The following is a 15,831-nucleotide window of genomic DNA, read 5'->3' on the forward strand; positions in this document are numbered from 1 at the left end:
CCGGCGAAGTAGCGGGCGCGCCGGAGCCCGTACGGCGCGCGGCAGCGGCGCAGGCGGCGCTGTTTTCGCTCTTTGGGAGGGGTGTTGTTGGACGGCCGCAGGGGAGGGAGTCGATGGTTGATGTTGATGATGAAGAGGAGGAAGAATATGACGAGGATAGTCAGTTCGAGGACGAGGAGGGTGATGACGAGGGTGGGTTGAATGGTGCGGAGATGCAGGGGGGTGTTGGGTTGGATCCGGAGGGGGACGAGGTTAATCTTTCCGAGGATGAGATGGGGGAGGTGGTTGAGGAGGGGATGGAAGAGGACGGTGTGGAAGGGGATGAGGATGAGTTGATGCAGGATCGAGGTGTGTATGCATACATTTTTGATGATTCCCAGGTGCATGCGGCTGACTTTTTTATACCCAGATAAATCACCCACCCCCCTTCCCAGCGACCTTCGCGAGATCTCGTCTCTCGCATCATGGACCGTCTCAACGCACAAACCGGGCTGCGGTGTAGCCGCGCTCCGGAACCCAGATCACACCCAGTACTGGCAGTCCGACGGGCCGCAGCCGCATACACTCACGTTGCACTTTTTCAAACTCGTCGCCGTCGTCAAGATCAGGGTCTATCTCGACTTTAGCCTCGATGAGAGTTACACGCCTACGAAGATGATGTTTCTAGCTGGAATGGGCGGAAACGACCTAGTTGAGTTCGCGACCTGGGAAGGTGAGGGCCCTTGTGGATGGGTGGATGTTCCACTCGAAGGTGTCGGCGGACAGAACGGCGGATGGGTACGGAAGAGGCGCAGACGTCGGCGAGCGCGCAAATCAGTTCGAGCTCAGGGGAAGAGGGATAAAGGGAAGGGGAAGGGGAAGTCAGCGGGCGCTCTCTTCGCAGATGACTCGTTACTTTCTGATCTCGAGGATCAAAGGAAAGCTTCTCGAAAACACGATCACCACGAGGAAACCTACACCGACGGCGACGAGGACGATGACGACGATGCAGACGACGACGATGATCCGTATGCGGGGAGCGTGCTCAAAGCCATGGTGATTCAGATGCGTGTGATGGAGAATCATCAGAACGGAAAGGACACGCACGTACGCGGGTTCCAGGTATTCGCGCGAGACGACGACCGTCGCCGGATCGGCAATGCCCCCTCTGCGTCCGCAGATGGTCGGGTCCGCAGGCACAGTGCTCGAAAGTCTCTACGCGGTGCTAACGATGATGACGGACACGGCAACGGCGAGAATGGTAGAGGCAAGGTGACGGAGTTAGAGGAGCCGGATTGGATGGGAGATCCCGTGATTCGATGAGTGGGTTGTCTACCTTCTATTGCAGTTTTTCCACTTTATGCACTCTAGGAGTTAAGGTTTTTATGGTGCAGCATCAACAACTGCACGTTCGGGGTGGGTCGGCGTCTCGGTTTGAGATACCCGTTAGCTATGAAATTATACTTATGAAGTACAGCAATGGAAAAGACTAGTGGCCATATCAATTTACATTCATGTGCAGCGCGTCCTAAAATAGGTATCCATTCATCCTATTCAAATAGTTCGTATCTCATTTAGCATGTATAAACCATGCCACACATCTAGACTTTGCATCAAACTCCTTGTACCTCAACCCTCGGAGACTTATTTCTTCAGAAGCATCTCCAGCTCAGCAGCAACGGCATCACCAACCTCCTTGGTCGAAGCCTTACCGCCAATATCGCCGGTGCGCACGCCGGACTCAATAACGTCGCTCACAGCCTGCTGGACGGCGCGCGCCTCGTCGAAGAGAGCGAAGGAGTACTGCATCATCAAGCCGACGGAGAGGATGGCGGCGACGGGGTTTACTATGCCCTTGCCGGAGATGTCGGGAGCGGAACCTGATCAGGTCAGTATACATGAAGCTTCTGGACTTCTGGGGGATATTGACGTACCGTGAATAGGCTCGTAGATACCATTCACCTTGCCCGTGCCATCAGGGATGCTGCTCAGACTAGCACTGGGCAGGAGACCCAGCGAACCGGGGATAACACTCGCCTCATCCGAAATGATATCACCGAAGAGGTTGCTAGTGATAACAATACCGTTCAGCTGGCGCGGGTTCTTAACCATAATCATAGCAGCAGAGTCGATAAGCTGGTGCTCGATCTTGAGCTGCGGGAACTCCTTAGCCATGACCTCGGTCACGGTCTTGCGCCACAACCGACTGGTCGCGAGGACATTGGCCTTGTCGAGACTCCACACGGGGAGAGGCGGGTTGTGTTGCAGGGCGAGGTGGGCTCCCAGGCGTGTGATGCGCTCGATCTCAGCGCGCGAGTAGGGCTCTGTGTCGAGGGCGAAGCCGCTGCCGTCGTCTTCCTTGCGCTCGCCGAAGTAGATGCCGCCGGTCAATTCGCGGATGATGTTGAAGTCGACGCCGCGGCAGACTTCAGGGCGGAGGGGGGAGCTCTCGACTAGGGAGGGGGCGGCGAAGTTGCATGGGCGGAGGTTGGCGAACGTGCCCATTTCTTTGCGCAGCTTGAGGATTCCTTGCTCTGGGCGGACGGCACCGGTTCCCCATTTCTGGTTATCAATTTGGTTCGATTAGTTTTCTGTTTCTTCGGTTTGTTACCCGCGGTGTTGTTGTCACATACCGGGCCACCAATGGCACCGAGGAAGACGGCGTCGGCGTTCTTTGCAGCGTCGAGAGCTTCGTCAGTGAGGGGAGAGCCTGTGGCATCAATCGATCCCTGGATAGCGAATAATTGGCATTGATCTGGTCTAAGACCTCAAAGGGAGTTGGAGTTGGGGCCATTGCTTACACCACCGAGCAGATGGTCCTGGAGGTTGAAGGTGATATCGTCACGGCTCTTCTCGATAACACGGAGGATCTAGCTCGAGGTCAGTATCAATTCCTCAGATCGAGTTGCGCGCTATATGTAGTCAATTACTGACCTTGACGGCCTCTGCGGTCACCTAGAGTATAGCATGTTAGTTCCCCGCCATCGCACTTGTACATGAAGCTCACCTCAGGACCACAGTGGTCTCCACCAAAGACAACGATGTTGTAGGACGGCATTCTGACAGCGCTTTTGACAAGGGACTGCAAATAACACGAATAACAGGACTCAAGGCGGAGGATATGTGGTGAGATTAGGAGAGACTCCGATGTTTTAAGGCAGTCGGCGGGGTGGATTTGCGGTCATCCCCACGCCGACACCGGAGCGCGGTTATGTACGGTAATCCGGTCTCCCCAATTGGGCCAGTATACACCAGCTAAGCCAAAGAAACAACATTAAAATAGCTAGAAAATCAAGAGTAGGAAGACAATTAACGACAAGAAGTGAAAGAGAAAATCATAGAAGCAGAAGAACAAAAAGAAGCAAAAACCATAGACCATCGCTCAAATACTTCTTGGTCCACACGCCTGTTGATGACAGATATACACGCCCAATTCCACAAATTCCTCCCAAGCCATATGCCCAGACACAATCTATCTATTCCGCAATGAGCCGCATTGCCCAGAGATTCGCCGCAAAAGATAATGTGAAGATAGCAATGTTCCAGATTCGTCTGCCACGGAGACGGTGTGTCAGAACTATGCGATATAATAAGCCGCGAATGGTGATGGCCAAGATCCAGAAGGTGAGAGTCGATTTCAGAGCTTGAGGCAAGGCAAGGCGATATCGACCTCAAAAAATTGGCTTCGACTAGATGCTCGAGTATAGTTGACAAGCTAATTCTTCTTCGCCTCGCGAGCCTTTCGTCGGCTGATGAGATCTCCCTCCACTAGCCAGTTGGAAGCTTTTACCAGCTGCACGACGTTGACGAATTGCTTGAACGCCATGACAGGGAACGAGACCGCAGTGATAACCCAGGGCCAGAAGCTGTCAATTTTGTTGGCGCGGGCCAATTCCAGAGCTCCAGCACTCCATGGGCTAGCAACGACACTCGTCGACTCGGGAGGTGGAGGCGTTCCGCCCACGGTCACACCCTGGGGAGGCAGGAGGAGAGAAGGCGAAAGTGTGGGGGAGGAGAAGGAAAGCAGGTAGAGGCCGATAAAGAAGAGTTCGTTGAGAGCGCAGCAGATGAAAAGGACGGTCTATACATGAGAGTGGTCAGCGTGACCAAAAGTTTGATGCTCAAGAGTAACGTGCACAACCCACCCTGCTGTTGTAGTAGAGGTACAGAACCCAGCTTCGCGAGGAATCAATCTTCTTGTGGCTCTGGTTGGCGCCGCCCATGCTGAGTGTCGCGTACATGTGCATGTAGTGGCTAGCCATGTCCAAGGCGATCAAAGACTGGAAGATGAGCGCCCATCGCGGCCACGCAGAGCTCAAAAAGACGAGGAGGCATGCAGTTGTACAACGATCGGTCACCATATCCAGCACCGCACCGAACGTAGTAGATTGGTTGAAATACCGCGCCGCATATCCGTCCAAGGCATCCAGCAAGCAGGACACACTGTATAGAAGCGAGCAGGTTCGCGGATGAAGGGGCATATAATAGAGGGACGCAATCGCAAGAACAACTCGAATGTATCCTATAAAACATTCAGATATTAGCGGGGCTAAACAACGAGGGATGAGAAGTGTGAGCCGCCTACCAATGATATTAGGAGCAAACAGATAGACATTCTCTTTCACTCCATCATCATCAACCGGTGTAGCTGACCTGCTTGGTTCTGGTGATTTCTGTGTCGTGCCGTTACTCGTTGTCGATACGTCGTCAGTTCCTTCTGCCTGGGCGGCCAGCGCGGCCTTTTGCCTTCTTGTTCGGGCGCTCATATTTTAGGATGAAATGGAGAAGTATAGAATGCGATTTCTGGCAGAATACCGAGGGTCTGCCTGGAGGGAAGGGACGCTCAAGGCAGCGATGGCGTGGTGAAAAGGGGAGAATACCTCTTATCCGGGCACGTCCACCGCGGTGGGTTCGCGACTTCGGGGACAGATTATTCAGAGACAGCCGGAATGGAATTCAAGTGGAAGCTGGCGAATGAATTGCGCGTTAGCTACTGGGGATTGATGATTTCAGGATTTTGCTGGCCCGTAGAAGTGCACAGCTGGCTTCATGGTTGCCGAACGTCAGCTTGGGGACCTCGAGCTTCAACACGTACCACCAGTATGGTTCCGCCCGATCTGGGAACGCGCTCGCTCGATAAGCAGACCGAAACCACAGAGTGGAAGAGAGCTGGTGAGCAAGAGTGCACGTCACACGAGTATCAGAGGGTCGACTTGACAAGTGAAATCAAACAGATTTTGTCAGAGACCGCGAGTGTCAGGGAGATAAACTGGGCCCGTTTTAAATGTTGTTCAATTAGCTCGTGCCGTAGTCAGCGGAACCCTGAGGATCGTCGTCTCCCTCGGAAATTCGCCCGGCCTTTGTCAAGGTTGCACGATAAGCTCGATAAGCAGGCTGCCACTTAAAAGTCAGCAGGGGAACTGCAGGATCCGCTTCCATGTAAAATCAGAGATAAAAGAGGCTCATTTAATAGAAGAGCGAGAAGACTCTGGCTAAATGGTTCACATAGGAAAGCAACGCACGCGGCTCTGTGCTGGCAGAACAAACAATCTTACCTTCATAGCACACAAGGCTGACTGACCCTGGACGGAATTGAGTTGCTACAGCTCCTGATTCTGATATTCTCATAATAGAAAGAGGGAAACATAAATAATAAATGTATGTACAGTCCATGCATTGTAAGAAAATGTAGCGAGTGCTGTCAAAGACAATTAGTTGTTCATTATATATACAGTTTTTCTGTCATCATCTCCGTGACCTGCGCGGATCTGTCGCGTCCTGTCGACGAAATTCGCGAGATTCTTTCGTTCCCAAACTCCCCAAACCCCCCTCTAGTCGTCGCTCCCAGCCTCCGAGCCGCACAACAAGACAGGTGGCATTGTCTCCTGATCTAGTAACCTCAGTAGCGAAACTGACCACATTGCGGGACCCTTCGTCTGGGGTTTTCGCTTCTTTGACGATATCGACGACTTCTTGATCATTGAGCGACTCGCTGATGCCGTCCGACATGAGCACAAGGAAGGAATATTCCGCGGGCGCGATCTCGAAGCGGCGGAGCTCAGGCTCAGCGGACACCCCAATTCGTTTAGATTGCACATCGCCAAAGGCGCGAGTGTTGGCTAGCCCGCTAATGCGCTCCTCGCCAAACGAGTCAGTGACAAAGGTAGCAGCATATCGTCGTAAGCGCTGGGCTTCAATGGGCGAGGAAGGGTGATGGTTGGAAGTGAGTGGAATGGCCTCTCCAGTGGCTGTCGAGCATAGCAGGATTCTAGTATCGCCAACATGAGAGACGAGTAAGCTAGAAGGGCTTGACGGATGCCAGAAAGGTGCGGGTGTTGGAGTAGAGATCAATACAGCGCTTGCCGTGCTTCCACCCTTGAACTGCCTCAGCCGGGCGGAATTCAAGGACTGAGAACGAGCTGGCCCGTAGAGTATGTCATCTTGATAAAGCGGACGGCAGACATTGGTCAACTCGTCATTTTCACTTGCGGCCTGGGCAGAAACGAAGTCTAAGTCTGCACGTAAAAAAGCATACTCGAGAATTTCCTCGATTGTGACGCGCGTGTCATCGTCAGGCACTGGCTTTTTGGCCTCGGCAGGGTGTTTGGGGAGTTGCGAGAAGTTAGGCGGAACGAATCGCTTGAAATAACCCCCGACGAGGTTTCTCCAGCTTTGTACCAAAGATTTCTCTAACCTCCGGACCCGTTCGGCATTGCTGCCTTGTCGGACTGGCAGTTCGTCATCTGAAGGCTCGGGTTCATCCTGAACTGAAGAGTTCTCCCGGGGCTTTTTCAAGCTCGACTGCAGCTCGAACTCAGCTGCAGTGTCCTGGATGTACTCATGCAGTGTATTCTTCAAGAACGTGCTGCATTCAGATCCACCATGGCCATCGAATATACCAAAGTAAAACACCTGCGGATCACCGCTCGCACTGTCCGCAGCTCTATTTTCTCGAGAAGCAGTAACCTCTTGCGCACGTCCTCTGATCGTTAAGGAGGAAGGGGGCCGCTTCGCAAAGGCGGGAATGTCAATCACGCCGGCCTGATAAGCGTCTTCATTGTAAGGGCGAGTTCCCCGAGAGGTTGCAGCTCCAAAGTGGTGCTTCGCGCTGCGTAGCGGGATTCGAACTACCGTGGTGTCGCGGCTGATCAGGGCTTGGAATGAAGCTGGAGAGTGTGACGATTCCCCTGTATGGGGCACTGACGCCGATCGAGGGAGTTTATGGAAAGAGGTGAGGGGTCCCCTGGGGTCCGGGTGAAGGGAAGAGGAGGGGATATGTGTAACGAAATAGTCGTGAAACTCGCGTCGCTTTGTGGCCCGCGTTGAGTCGGGCGTCGACGTTTGGGTAGTCGAGTAGTAACGGCGCTTGCAGAAAGGAATGTAATCTATAGGGTGAAGTCATCAGTCAGTCGATTGTCTTTGTAAAGCCTGTTCTCAAGCGGCGTATTGTTCGTGTCGTAATCTCCATTGGACTATCGGAGATAAGAAAGGGATTGCGAGCAGGTATGGGGCTTACTGTAACTGTCAACCAGGGTCCAGACCTGGACAGTGACTCGCTTTGACGGAGCCAGAGTCATGAAGGCCGCGACATCGATGCTTGAGGGCGTGTACGAGTAGAGAAAATGTGGTGAATGAATTGAGGGAAGGGGTGCATTGTAAGGTCCAATTGCCGCGGGGGCTGATCTAATAACTAGGTTTCTGCGGGCCGAGCGAAGAATGCAACGGAGAAACTCTCCGGCAATTCGTGGTTCCTATTCTTATCTTGAAGACGGGCCAGCATTAGGTGCCTTCTAACACGATAGGTAGGGATACCGATTACCGTAGGGTATACTTAGCCAATCCGATTGTACATTTATCTACGTGATTGCTACTTGTACACGCGCTTGACCGCTTGAGATGTCTCCAGTTGGCAATGGGGCAACAATGTCCGTTTGAAAAGCAATGACATCAGATGGTGCAATTTCAGATGATGGAGAAAATGGGCAAAAAAAGAGACAACGAACCATGGTCGAGTGGTCGAGCAACCGACCGAGGACGAAGCATCGAAAAACAAAAAATGTGGAGCAGCTGGGAATCGAACCCAGGACCTCTCCCATGCTAAGGGAACATTATACCACTAAACCACAGCCCCAACTGTTGAAAACCGAGGGACAAATTTAGTAATATAGCCAAATATCAACAATGTTGATATCTGCTTCAACGACTTTCAACATCTCGTCTTAGTATCCCATCAAGCTCTTGGGAATTGGCCGGCCAGTGGCTCGAAAGTTCGACTCACGAAAAGGTTGGACCCATACTTGCTCTTGAAATGGTGCTAGACGGCAGAATTATGCTGATTTCCCACCAACAGAAAGCAAGAGTGGCAGCAGATGGTTGACCCGGGTCCCCTCTGCCAGTTTCCTCATACATCATTCACCATTATTCATCCAGCCTCTGTACCTAGGTAGAGAGAGACACAGCTTGGAAATGGCGATCTGGCGCAACCTAACCACCAACGACATTGAAGGCCTTATGCGCGTAGCAGATGCCATCCACCCAGGCCTACCAGAAAGCGCCGCCGTCTTCGTCGAGCGCATCCAGCTCTATCCAGAGGGTTGTCTAGCCCTTGAGACAGAGGATGGACAAATCTGCGGCTACGCCATCTCACATCCCATCCGGGAACACCAGCCGCCGGTCTTGGATACTCTGCTTTGGGAGATATCGCCCGACGCAGACGCGTACTACATTCATGATGTAGCGATTCTCCCTGGGCTTCGCGGACGCCGTCTCTCGGAGGAGGGAATTGGTCGGCTTTTTGAGGTAGCTAAGCGCTCGGGGTATCCGGTCACCTGTTTAGTATCGGTTTATGGCACTGAGCGGTTCTGGGCTCGGTTTGGATTCAGGCCGGAGAATGTTGGTGAGGATCTTCGGGGGAAGTTGCGCGGTTATGGAGATGATGCTGTGTTTCTTTCTCGTTCGAATGGTCAAAAAGACACCGTTACTCAATGAAAGTTAATGATAATGATCTTGTTGTACTCCCTAGAAAGAGAGAGATGTATTGTATATTTATCCATATCACCTGGGCGGCCAACAATTCCATCCATTCCCAGCCGTACGAATTGCCGACTCGCCGTGGACTAATTGTTCAGGTAGAATTGCGCAGATGCAAGAGTTGCAGAAGTATCACATTAGGTATCGGGAGAAAGAAAACCTCTAGGCAGCCATAACAATAGCCTGTCTCTGCTATTCTGTCTATATCAAATAAACTTTTGGAGTTAGTCATTAGGATTGATATAGGTTCTAAGTACTTCTCTAGAAGCCTCGATAGAGCTCAAACCTCAGTTAAGAGGGTTTATTTGCAAGCAGAACTCTAGAGCCCTAATATTGTCCACCAAAACCGTTTCCCCTAGAGACTACGACCTACTACCCCAATACTTCTCCAGGAACTCTTCAACCGTCGTAAGCTTCAAGTGAGGAAGAAGCCTACTCCACTCGTCTGAGTTTGACCTCGCTCCATTAAACATTCCCAGCAGTATCCCCGCAACCACGTATTCAGAGAATTTCACGAGATCATAGCTTGGATCCGAGACGAGGACTCCATGACGCCGTAAGTTTTCCGGCCTTCTTCAGATTCTCAGTAGAGACCTCTTCGACTTTGAACGGTCCAGTTATGATAATACCACAGACACAAGTTCAGCAATCAAGCGAAAGAGAATTAATACTCCCAAAGCATCCCTTACCTCTGATCCTCTCCGCCGTCTTGATGACTTCAGCACTCGACATTTTAGTCCCAGTGATACCCCCGATTTTCGGCCACTCGCCTGAACGATAAGGCTTCCGCGAAACCCTACCTAGATCTTGGATCGTCGTCGCGGATAAAGTCCAGTCGGCCTCGGCAGGAACGATCGCACGCCGATTAGCGATATCCCAGTGGTTAGTCTATATAGGGCAGTCCTTGGCGGACTGGATGGGGGAGCTGAGATAGTTGGTAAAGAGACCCGGCTGGAAAAGTAAATATTCGAGGAGCTAGGTAGTCATGCATGGCGATATTAGTGGACAGTTCCCCTAACGGTAGGTATTGGGGATCAGGGCAGAGGCGGATCCTGTCTGGGCTCGGGCTTGAAGACTTACGTTCCCGTTCCGGTTGACTTTTTGCAGGTATTCATGGGACCTGGTCTTTCTCATGATACGCGAATGACCCGCTGTCGCTTCTCCTATTCTGGCGTTGACGCAGTCAACGGAACAGGGTACTCATACCCAGCCTACGTACGCTGCCCATTCATTCGGTGCATACCATCTCTAACTCCAGCCGCTATGCAAGCGTTTATCAGTGCAATCTGCACATCTGGCTGTGATATGAAACATAGCACGGAATGAACACCATCCAGCATCGCTACCATGGATTGATGATCATCGTAATTGGCTTGAACATAAGTAATGCCCGGGAACTTGTGCTGTGGCTAGGCCTAACCCGTGTTAGCATCTTAGCCAGGAGTTGCTGAGAGGCAATCATGCATAGGTTGAGACAAATAAGGATATTCGGCAAAGAGACGGGACTAGGAGGCTGAAGGCAAACCTACCGAGAGCCAGATGGTTATATCGTGCTTCCCAGATTCGATTATCGCCGCAACAATCTCTTGTGATACGGCCGGAGGATATATTAGCCAGAATAGAAAAAGAATTCACTGCAAGTAGACTTGCCTCCTGTGCCGCCTGCCACGACAACTTGAACCATGATATCGCTTTGTTTCAGTGAAAGGACCAGGGCCTGAAAACAGGAAATGGCAAGCTTACAGAGAGATGAAGTAAACGGTCAGCAGGGTAAGGAGTTTATATAGGTTAGTGAGCCACGCAGGAAGCTGGCTATCTTAGGCTCGATTCCCGAGGATGGGGCCGGAGTCCGTAGCGCGCGCCGAAATGCTAGTTATTCGATGTTTCGAGTCGGGATCCAATGTAGCCGGTTCCGAACGATGTAGAAGCACAATACAGTTCAAGTTACTCGGTGCTCTAGGTCGCCCCGAATCTCTCACGCTTCGCTATTATCATCTCGGTGATCATCGTAACTGCTGGAGAACCTGGAGGTCCTATTAGGTTTTTTGGGCCTGGTCCCGTCGTTTTTCTAGGGTGTATGCGGTTAGCGAGTGAGAAGAGGATGAGCAGAAAATAGAGGATGAGCAAAAATAATAGGCCCTCGATGGTTGCTAGGCACATCTAGATGTGAAGCTGCATATTGGGGCCAGAGATTCTACTGGAACTTCCAGCAAGGTGTCATTGTGGTATCGTACATCTGAGACGGAATATGGAAAAATCGATTTGTATTGTACGAGACCCGACAGTCATTCAGCGGAGGGGCTACCTCATATTACTACAGATGAAGTCAAGCGAAGCAGACTGGTAGGTCGTCAGGCCTAGTCGCAATCTCATTTGTGCCGCGAGCGCGGGCTCAGAGAAACCTTGCACGGCATCCCCTGAGCCGGACGACCAGCCCCGGCCTGGATCATATATACGCGCTCACCAAATATTGTATTCAACCCATGCTGCGGGTGTAGACGATCCCACTGCGCATATTGATCCTTGAAGTCAAACTCGCGGACGGTCATGAGGAATGTGATTGAAATGTCAAGTAGGGCAAAGGTCTGTCCTATGCAATCCCGCGATCCATGCTTGAACGGTCTCCATGCGCCGGGTGGTGGGTGCAGCGGATGGCCAGGCTCGACCCTCGACCAGCCAGCGGTCCGGGATGAAGAAATGGGGATCTGGTCAGTGCTGTGCACTACGGTGGATGGCGTGGTGAAAGATCCAGATAGCTAGACCGTCAGTAGGGTACGCGGTACCTGTCATTGGGTCGCAGAGAGTTACGTTGGGGCGACCCTCTTGGAGGATATATGGGACATATCCAATGACCGATCACATGCTGAAACCGTGGTGGAGGAGCGTTTGTCCATAGTTCCATTCCGCGCCATTCTGATCCAAAAAGGTTGGGCCGCCAGACATTGGAGCGAGTAACGGGAGAAGCACGTCTGGTTTGCCAAGCTCATTGGTTTGGCAGGTTTGAACAGCGAGAGCAGGGGAAGTCACGACGAGCGTTGAGAATCCGAATGGCCAGGTGTCCATGTAAAAGCATGTATCCAGTTCAGAATCAGCCGCCAGCAGTACGAACGTCATTGCTGCATCGGCATCAGTTGGGGCCTTCTTCATGCAGCTGGCAATAGATGTGAGGGTTTCTCAGGGCAGAATTCCACGGCAGCATGGGCTAGCAAAGTGTGTTCCTCAAGTCATTTTGTTTCGCTAGAGGAGGAAGTGCTCGGTGCACACCATTCCTCTCTTCTTCAGCCGGTAGAAGAACAGTTGCACTTTCACCCAATTGTAAAGAAAGAGAGCAACATAGAGCGTAGCCAGGGGCAAAACAAGACGACTCGCGGTCCGATTCCAATCAATCTTCAGGCCTTCTATGTCGGATACTGCGTTCGCTCGGCCACGCGAAAGAATAGAGAGTAAGAATGCGGTTCAGACCTACAGAGAACTGGATGTGCAGTAGATTTCTTGGGATAATATAGAATAGACTCTTACCGGGAAGTGGGGACGTTGGACTAAGGAACAAGAACAGTCAGCGGTAACAATACTTCTTTTTCCACACTGTCACCATCTGAACGGCTTGAATCTTCTCAGCCTGGCCTTGCTTACCAACTCTGTAAATCTGACTGCTGCATGTCAGACTAGCGTTGGAAAAGAGTTGCTTTGTGTTCCTGTACAGCTGATCACCCACCTTATCAAATCATTAGATGCTCAAAAGAAAAGTGCTCTGCCGGCAGCTGATATTGGCAAACTTTTGCAGCAACCCTTCCTTCAGGAAGTTTTCGCCGAAATGCTACGCCTCCGCGTAAAAGGGTTCTTCGTCATTATGCGGAATTTTGGCTTTGGCACACTGGGCTTAGATGGAAGGTGAGCTTTCGGATGAGGACAAAGTAGGGTAAAGGTAGCTTCGTATTGAGCAACAACTGTCGATCTGTCGATATCCCCTGTTCTGAATTATAATCTAGCAAACTGTAATTGCTCTATAGATAAGTACAGCCATATCATCTAAGATATCTAGTCCACGGGATACCGCGTTCCCCCTTGCCGCCGAATCTCATCCATCGTCTCCATCACGCGGATAGTCTCAGCCTGCGGGGCAATGGAGCTCTCCAGCCGTCCACTTAGTACATCCAACGCGATATTATCCGCCTGATACTGGAAACCGCGCCCCGGACCGCTATAGTCATACCTCTTCCCTTCGCCACGGGTAACATTGGCTCCGGACTCTCCCCCGAACGGCGGGTAGACAGTGAAAGCTTCAGGCTGCGAAGGGCAGGATCCGTGAACCTCGACTGACCCGGCTGTGCCGTGGATGCGCGCAAGCAGGTCGGGGTTCCCATTGGCCATGGTCGTCGAGGTGACGATTCCCTGCCTGCCGGTCGACGGGTACTGAAGGATGGTGCTGGTGGTTAACTCGATGTCTTCCCAGTGGGTTTGCGCGGCTAGAATCTTAGGTCTCTCCCGGTCTGCTGCGAGAGATGGGTCAAGGCTCAACATGACCCAGGTCAATGAGTAGATGCCTATGTCCAGCAATGAGCCCGCGCCCATGGCGTTCTGGCGGTAGTACTTGTCAAGAGGTAAATTGGGGATATCGATATAGGAGGCAAAGTCTGACGTTGCGCGGTAGATTTCGCCGATTGCCCTGTCCACGTGCAGGATACGCTGCAGCTCGAGGACTAGCGGGCGATGACGCAGCCACATTGCCTCGGCGATGAAGACCCCCTTCTGCCGTGCCGCCTCGAAGGTCTGCCTGGCCTCGCGCGCGTTGAGAGTGAAGGGCTTCTCGCAGAGCACATGTTTCCCCGCCGCAATTGCGTCTAGGCAGTTTCGCTTGTGGAAGGCGTGCGGGGTTCCGATGTAGACGATGTCGACGGCCGGGTCGGCGTAGACTTCCTCGTAGCTACCGTAGATAGCGGGGACCTCGTTTGGGCAGTGCTGCTGGGCAAACGCTTTCCCTCTGTCGACGTTCGAAGTTCCGATGGCTTGCACAACGTGATGGACTTTGGCATCTGGCCGGGATAGGACCAGGTCGGCCACGTACCAGGAGGCAATCTTGCCCGTGGCTTGTCAGTTAGCATGGGTTCGTTTGTGCAGGGTCGGATACGAAAGAGTCTCACTCAAAATGCCCCAGCGGATGGTCGGGAGTTGTGACATGATACCGGTTATAAGACAGAGATAGCAAAGCGATGTTCCGTCAATGGACAGAGTCAAAATCGACCATCTTGTACTGCTAGCTGTGTCCGATGCCGGGAGAAGGGGAGATCCCCCGCATCGGTTTTAGGGCTGGCCGGACTTGCTCCGACCGTATAGCGACCCATGGCCTCGGAATTTGGATTCCTATGCCGCTCAACTTGGCTCAAGAAGATAGAAAAGAGCTCAACAGCGCAAAAGCTGAATGATATGTTCGCTCCGCGAGCAAAAAGACAAAAAAACACATACAACAGCTGGGATTCGCATGTGGTCACCCACCATACTACTAACCAGCCGGCGTGTGGCTTAAGTACGGCTGAGCGGACGGGAAGCCCTGTTCTCCACACCCTGTGGTCGTATGTGCTTAAAAATTGCTTTGACGTGGTAAATGTAGGCATTTTTCTTAAATTCTGACAAGGTTACGGCCGCATAGGTTAGTAAAAGACGCCATTGATCAGGTGCCTTGTTGGGCAACGTATCTTCATACTGAAACCTACATACGCTCTCATAGTATGTCATATCTCGCGTCCTTTGCGGGAAGACGCACAACTTGCTCCGTATCACCTTCGTATCATTACTGCCCCAGGTCCTCTTTCTTGACCATTTCCCCAGGGCAGAGGCTCGGATGGGTGAGTTGCCCTCAGCGTTTGCGATAGAGAGGTCAATATGATATATTCCTGCGGCGTTCAGCTCTGCGAGGGTTTCGGCAGGATCGTTGATAGAGGCATCCTTGAGGGTAACGAAGAGAGTGCTCTCGGAGCAGTGGAAATAGACTGGGAATGGGGAAAATGGAGTGTGAGGTTGCAGGCTGGTGGTTCTCCAGTATGCTGAGACTATCTGCATATCTATCTGCATATCTCTTAGATCACATAACAGGATTCCGTCGAGGAAGCTTTTTAATCTTGCCGGATTGAGTACAGGCGTTGTAGAAACAATGGGCGGATTACTGACTCTCCACTCGTCGCCGCTCTTGCCCTCTAGAGCGGCAACATCTAGATCAGGCAGGAACTGGAAGGCTCCGCCCCAGCCCCGTGGCATCATGGACGTGTGCAATTCACCTCCTTGCTGACTACTACCTAGGAACCTCTTGAACCTTTGATAGACCACCATCCAGGTATGTTCAACTCGCACGGCCAGTTGCTCGGTCAAGAAAAGCTTGAATGTCACTGGTGTTTTGGACGCAGATAGAAACACGGCGGCCCTTTCAACGGAGAGGTACGAGTTCGCGAGCCTTTACCATGAGATCTACACGGAGGACAATACGAATCTTTCCTCTGGCGGCTGCCTATCATTCTTGCCGCTGCAGTTGCCGATCATCCCGTTGCCCGTGCTTGGGGTTTGTCTGGGGCTCCTGAAAGCAGCCAACGGTACCGCTTAATTTGATCATAGTGCTACAAATAAAACTCTATCGCTATAAGGAAAAGTAGCAGCAAACCATGATGGGAGATGTATGTATTACTCACCCAATCTAGATCTCACCTACCCCACTGCAGCGTACCCCACAATGTCCAACGTTAGGGCATTTAGGATGGGCGCTAATTAGGGTTTATTTGATTGCTTGTACTGACCGAAGGATAGACTTTAAGAGCACCCACAGCAACAAGGGCA

The 15,831-nt window shown here is 52.0% G+C and overlaps 6 protein-coding genes and 1 non-coding gene across 7 annotated transcripts; 2 read left to right on the top strand and 5 right to left on the bottom strand.

The window, feature by feature from the left end:
- Nucleotides 1-327: 327 nt before the first annotated feature.
- On the top strand, nucleotides 328-1,438 carry BDV17DRAFT_249339 (anaphase promoting complex subunit DOC1). Its single transcript, XM_073756210.1, has 2 exons — nucleotides 328-348; nucleotides 410-1,438. The coding sequence occupies exons 1-2, from the start codon at nucleotides 336-338 to the stop codon at nucleotides 1,300-1,302; spliced, it is 906 nt and encodes a 301-aa protein (XP_073621312.1). The 5' UTR covers nucleotides 328-335; the 3' UTR covers nucleotides 1,303-1,438.
- leu2A (3-isopropylmalate dehydrogenase LEU2) lies at nucleotides 1,439-3,113 on the bottom strand. The gene is made up of 6 exons (XM_073756211.1): nucleotides 2,987-3,113; nucleotides 2,914-2,934; nucleotides 2,781-2,849; nucleotides 2,613-2,708; nucleotides 1,914-2,541; nucleotides 1,439-1,859 (listed from the first exon to the last, which is right to left on the bottom strand). The coding sequence occupies exons 1-6, from the start codon at nucleotides 3,035-3,037 to the stop codon at nucleotides 1,624-1,626; spliced, it is 1,101 nt and encodes a 366-aa protein (XP_073621313.1). The 5' UTR covers nucleotides 3,038-3,113; the 3' UTR covers nucleotides 1,439-1,623.
- Nucleotides 3,114-5,287, bottom strand: BDV17DRAFT_249348 (CDP-diacylglycerol--inositol 3-phosphatidyltransferase). Its single transcript, XM_073756212.1, has 3 exons — nucleotides 4,565-5,287; nucleotides 4,125-4,501; nucleotides 3,114-4,060 (listed from the first exon to the last, which is right to left on the bottom strand). Exons 1-3 carry the CDS (start codon nucleotides 4,743-4,745, stop codon nucleotides 3,695-3,697), a joined length of 924 nt encoding a protein of 307 aa, XP_073621314.1. The 5' UTR covers nucleotides 4,746-5,287; the 3' UTR covers nucleotides 3,114-3,694.
- A 194-nt stretch (nucleotides 5,288-5,481) lies between these two features.
- On the bottom strand, nucleotides 5,482-7,700 carry ptcA (type 2C protein phosphatase PTC6). Its single transcript, XM_073756213.1, has 2 exons — nucleotides 7,496-7,700; nucleotides 5,482-7,364 (listed from the first exon to the last, which is right to left on the bottom strand). Exons 1-2 carry the CDS (start codon nucleotides 7,554-7,556, stop codon nucleotides 5,725-5,727), a joined length of 1,701 nt encoding a protein of 566 aa, XP_073621315.1. The 5' UTR covers nucleotides 7,557-7,700; the 3' UTR covers nucleotides 5,482-5,724.
- Nucleotides 7,701-8,038: 338 nt separating this feature from the next.
- On the bottom strand, nucleotides 8,039-8,110 carry BDV17DRAFT_t16. Its single transcript has one exon. It is a non-coding gene; the product is annotated as a tRNA-Ala (tRNA).
- A 210-nt stretch (nucleotides 8,111-8,320) lies between these two features.
- On the top strand, nucleotides 8,321-9,001 carry BDV17DRAFT_249351 (GNAT family N-acetyltransferase). Its single transcript, XM_073756214.1, has one exon. The coding sequence runs from the start codon at nucleotides 8,446-8,448 to the stop codon at nucleotides 8,965-8,967; it is 522 nt and encodes a 173-aa protein (XP_073621316.1). The 5' UTR covers nucleotides 8,321-8,445; the 3' UTR covers nucleotides 8,968-9,001.
- Nucleotides 9,002-13,047: 4,046 nt separating this feature from the next.
- On the bottom strand, nucleotides 13,048-14,187 carry BDV17DRAFT_286189 (Gfo/Idh/MocA family protein; the record flags this gene model as incomplete). Its single annotated transcript, XM_073760850.1, has 2 exons — nucleotides 13,048-14,096; nucleotides 14,151-14,187. 2 exons carry the CDS (start codon nucleotides 14,185-14,187, stop codon nucleotides 13,048-13,050), a joined length of 1,086 nt encoding a protein of 361 aa, XP_073621317.1.
- Between the last annotated feature and the right edge of the window lie 1,644 nt (nucleotides 14,188-15,831).

The sequence above is a fragment of the Aspergillus undulatus genome (assembly GCF_047715775.1).
Source record: "Aspergillus undulatus strain CBS 261.88 unplaced genomic scaffold BDV17scaffold_1, whole genome shotgun sequence".
In the NCBI taxonomy this organism is placed as follows: Eukaryota; Fungi; Ascomycota; class Eurotiomycetes; order Eurotiales; family Aspergillaceae; genus Aspergillus; species Aspergillus undulatus.

Bases quoted from the DNA above. Each gene is read 5' to 3' on its own strand.
- leu2A (XM_073756211.1), bottom strand. From the start codon at position 3,037: ATGCCGTCCTACAACATCGTTGTCTTTGGTGGAGACCACTGTGGTCCT. The intron at 2,850-2,913 runs GTCAGTAATTGA...ACCTCGAGCTAG, and splicing joins TGACCGCAGAGGCCGTCAAG to ATCCTCCGTGTTATCGAGAA. The intron at 2,542-2,612 runs GTATGTGACAAC...ATTGATAACCAG, and splicing joins TCGGTGCCATTGGTGGCCCG to AAATGGGGAACCGGTGCCGT.
- BDV17DRAFT_249348 (XM_073756212.1), bottom strand. From the start codon at position 4,745: ATGAGCGCCCGAACAAGAAGGCAAAAGGCCGCGCTGGCCGCCCAGGCA. The intron at 4,502-4,564 runs GTAGGCGGCTCA...AATGTTTTATAG, and splicing joins GTTTGCTCCTAATATCATTG to GATACATTCGAGTTGTTCTT. The intron at 4,061-4,124 runs GTGGGTTGTGCA...TCTCATGTATAG, and splicing joins ACCTCTACTACAACAGCAGG to ACCGTCCTTTTCATCTGCTG.
- ptcA (XM_073756213.1), bottom strand. From the start codon at position 7,556: ATGACTCTGGCTCCGTCAAAGCGAGTCACTGTCCAGGTCTGGACCCTG. The intron at 7,365-7,495 runs GTAAGCCCCATA...TTCACCCTATAG, and splicing joins GACCCTGGTTGACAGTTACA to ATTACATTCCTTTCTGCAAG.
- BDV17DRAFT_249351 (XM_073756214.1), top strand. From the start codon at position 8,446: ATGGCGATCTGGCGCAACCTAACCACCAACGACATTGAAGGCCTTATG.